Source organism: Carlito syrichta, unplaced genomic scaffold (genome assembly GCF_000164805.1).
Source record: "Carlito syrichta isolate Samal-C Ts95f unplaced genomic scaffold, Tarsius_syrichta-2.0.1 Scaffold113530, whole genome shotgun sequence".
Taxonomy (NCBI): Eukaryota; Metazoa; Chordata; class Mammalia; order Primates; family Tarsiidae; genus Carlito; species Carlito syrichta.
The window spans coordinates 69,994-74,038 of record NW_007057626.1 but is presented as its reverse complement, the minus strand read 5'-3'; the positions used below and the strand labels follow the sequence as shown (position 1 = coordinate 74,038).

General features: G+C 48.5%; 1 protein-coding gene across 1 annotated transcript in view; it reads left to right on the top strand.

Annotated features, from left to right (window-relative positions):
- The first annotated feature begins 2,964 nt into the window (after window positions 1–2,964).
- The window catches only part of RAB38 (RAB38, member RAS oncogene family), a 65,416-nt gene continuing 64,335 nt past the window's right edge, over window positions 2,965–4,045 (top strand). Inside the window, exon 1 of the mRNA XM_008071633.1 lies at window positions 2,965–3,213. Within this exon, the coding sequence (XP_008069824.1) occupies window positions 3,012–3,213 (202 nt within the window). The 5' untranslated portion in view covers window positions 2,965–3,011. The remainder of the gene's footprint in view (window positions 3,214–4,045) is intronic.

The window sequence follows — 4,045 nt, the reverse complement described above, 5'->3', positions numbered from 1 at the left end:
CAGAGTTCTTTTTACAAAGATTATACTGAACTGCTAGCCTGGGGTGCTTACCGAGCTACTTTAGCCTAAAAGCTTTGAAAATATAAACCGAGAGTAATTTCTTCCTACTGTGAAGAATTATCATGAGACCTAAATGAATGCCACTGGAAATAAATTACACATACTTCCTGCCGCACCAGCACTTGCTTACCATGGTTGGGCACTGTCCCTGAGAGAGAGATTTCCTGTCTCCGAGAAGTAATGAAGCAGAAGCTTCGGGATCCCTTCCAAGGCCCTGGGCCTAATTTTATATTTTAAATTTTGTATTATTTTGCTTAAAAAGCTCCTTCTCCCAATTTTATAAGTTTTGGGCCCCAGGAAACATGAATCTTGCCCTACCTTTCCTATGTCATAAATCTAAACATCTTATGTTCTAATTTGCTCCTGACCAAAAGGGGAGACCAGATAAAGGTAAGGATGACTCAGGGAGGATCAGGCTTGAGAAAAGAGCTCAAGGCCTTGAAAGAAGCAGGGTCAGGGATAGATACTGTTGAGATTTGGCCACACTATGTCTCAACTTCCACCTATTTTCTCGTTTCTACCCCATCAGCTCTTTGTCCAGGCTAGTTGTCTTTCAGATTTACAAAATCAGGATTTTACATCTGGCAAATATCATATTTTGTCAACATCTAACTTTGCAGGCATTAAGAATAGCTTAAGCACCTTGGGTTTCCGAATGCCTACCCTAGGAAGTGAAGCTACAGTGTTGGCTAATTCTTTAAGCAGGTAGAATATTTGTCTTTCATTAAATATAATCTGCCTCGTGTGTCCCTGCAGGGGTAGAAACCAGTGAATGAGGCCTATCTCTCTAAGCACTTCAATAAAACACATACCATGTAAATCTACACATCTTCACTTACCGTCCATTATGAGCAAGCTACTGAGTTACCCTCTAGGAGAGATAAAGCTGAACAAGACAATGCCTGTGATCAGTATTTAAAGCTTGTCCCTCATTTTAATAGCTGCCATGTACGTACCACCTACTGTGGGCCCAGCATTTTATCAACAACTCTATTAGGTGGATATGATTATTCTCATTTCGTTGATGTGGAAGCCAAGACTCACAGAATTTATGTGGTTTGTCCCAGTCACATGTCTAGGACATCCCTCTCTTGTCTGGGGCCTGCGGAGGCTAAAGTTTAGGGTGTGTCAGGAGGAAGGCAGAAAGATGATGGCAATGCCAAACCTTCCCTTCCTTGTTTCACACGAGCCTGTGTGTAAATCCCAGTTCTAACTAGCTATTTGTGCCCTTGGAAAGTTGTCTCCACCTTGGCTTCATTTGTAAACAGAACAAAACAATTGAGAAGACGAAGTGATATATAGTAGGTACAGCATCATTCTCAGCACATTCAAGTACATACAAAATAGCTCATGCTGTTATAGAATGCTCCTCCCTAGACCTGCAGGCCCAGCTTCTCATTTCCTTTAGGTCTTCAGTGAGTTGTCTGCTTTTTGGTGAGACCTGTGACCACCCTACTGAAACAACAATCCCGTGCCAACTCTTCATATTCCTTTTCCTGACTTATTTTATTACCAATTAACGTATTACAAATTGTGCTTATTTATTTTTGCCTTGTCTGTCTCCATCCACAAGGTAAATTTTTGAGGCCAAAAATCAGTTTGCATTATTATTTTTATATCATCCCAAGCACACAGAGCTGTGCCTGGTAGGAACCCAAAGTACATTGTTTAAATGAATGAATTTAAAAAAGTCTTTGGCAGGGGCTCGGTGGCTCAGCCTGTAATCCTGCGCCTTTGGGAGGCTGAGGTGAGTGGATTGCCTGAGCCCGCGGGGTCGAGACTCGCCTGGGCAGCGAGACCTCATCTCTACAATAAATCAAAAAATCAGCGGGGCGTGGTAGTTCATGCCTGTAATTCCGGCTACTTGGAAGGCTGAGGTGGAAGGATCGCCGGAGCCGAGCAGGTCGAAGCTGCGGTGGCCGGGAGCAGCCACAGCACTCCAGTCTGGGCGACAGAGTGAGACTTCAACTCAAAAAAAAAAAAAAAAAAAAGTCTTTGGCACCCAAAAGACCTAGGTTTGAATTTAGCTTTTTTCCTGATTCTTTATTTGACTCTGGGTACATTACTTAAAATGTCTAGTCCTTGGCTTCCTCACTTGTAAAATGGGGAAAATGATGGTATCTATTAAGACTGCAGGGATGATTAAGTGGCATAATGCATAAAAACTCTGGCACAAAGCAAGTGCTCAATAGATGTAATACTTGTAATGATCTGACTGGTTGTTTAAACTGTCTTTCTGCGCAGCTCAGAGCCTTTGGGATAGGAAAGGAGGCTAAAAGTCACGAACACCCTGGGCATTTTCAGTCCAATTGTCCTTGTGAGACCATTGAGAGTTGAATAGGTGTGAAAGTGTTCAATGTCCACACCTCAAAGTTTCTGAGAGGGCAGCATTGCCATTTCATTGAGAAAGAACAGTACCTGCCTCTGACCATTCATTCACAAATCTGGGCACACAGGACCTGAGCCCAGTCAGTCCTTGAGCCTCCTGCTACTGCATTCTGTCTCTGCAGTGTGGGGTGGTGGCGGACCTTGCGACCTCAGATCTGTGTTCAGCTGGGCGGTTCAACGACCGTCATCTCCCGTGTAGTACTTTGTGACATTCACACGCAAAACGTGGAAGATCAAATCCACACTTCACACGTTTGTGGCCAGGATTGCAGGAGAAAAAAAGCTCTTCGGAAACTCACGCGCTGTACAAATAACTGCTGCAACAGGCAGTAACACGCTGGCCCCTCAGCTTCCACTCCAGGGAGTCGCTCCTGTCTCCACCCCTCTCCAAGGCCGCGCGTAGGAAGGAGGATTAACCCTTAGGGGAGGAGTTCCGCCCCTCGCCCGGCTTCGCGCCGGCGCCTCGCCCCTGAGCCCACAGTCGCGCTCTCGGGTCTCCAGCACCAATCAAGCCCCGGTTGCACGTCCTAGGTCAGGTACCGCACCGCGGGCCGGCAACCAGGATGCAGGCCCCGCACAAGGAGCACCTGTACAAGCTGCTGGTGATCGGAGACTTGGGCGTGGGGAAGACCAGCATCATCAAGCGCTACGTGCACCAGAACTTCTCCTCACACTACCGGGCCACCATCGGCGTGGACTTCGCGCTCAAGGTGCTGCACTGGGATCCGGAGACCGTGGTGCGCCTGCAGCTCTGGGACATCGCGGGTGAGCGCCCTGGGAGGGGGCCCGGGGGGACGGGGGCGCCTTGCAGCGGGTCTCCAGTCCCAAGGCGAAGGCTGGCGTCCAAGCGAGGAAAGCGAAGGCTGGCGTCCAAGCGAGGCCCAGGTGGCGAGGAAAGACGTTTTCTGGTGCATTGGGAACTTGGTTTCAAAGAAAAGTTTCTCGATCTAGTTGAAACTTCCAGTGCGTTCACTGGAGCGTTGGAGCTGTTGCTTTAGTTTCGTCCTGCACCCTCCTATGGGGTCTTTCCCCTCTGAGCAGGACTCCCCGGGGAGCTAGAGAGCGCTTGTCTGCAATTCTGTTTCTCCACTCCAGCTCGTTCTCTGGGAGGGTGCAGCCTGCCGGTGACGCAGCCCCGTGTCACGCACGCTGGGGCCCGCCGAGGGGAAGCCCCCAGACACCGCAACGGCGGAAGCTGGGATAGTTCCAGGCTAGCTGGAGTTTGTCCAGTCTGTTCTCGATCGCATGCTTTACTTCAAACTTCGCCACCCTCATTCTGCCCTTCGTCAGGGGAGTTTGCTTTGAAGAAGCTAGGACCTTTATGTGTATATAGCAGGAGCAGTTATTTTCTCTCTGTTTTTCTATGCCTCTGACTCTGTCTTCTATCAAAAGGAGGTTGTGCATATATTTCAAGGCCACTTTTGTGTAAGGACCTATGACAGTCATACGATTTGGTTCGGTACTAAAATTTTCATGGAGAGATCTGGAAAATAAGAAGCTTTTTTGGCTGGGCTCGGTGGCTCAGCCTGTAATCCCGCGCCTGTGGGAGGCTGAGGTGAGTGGATTGCCTGAGCCCGCGGGTTCGAGACCCGCCTGG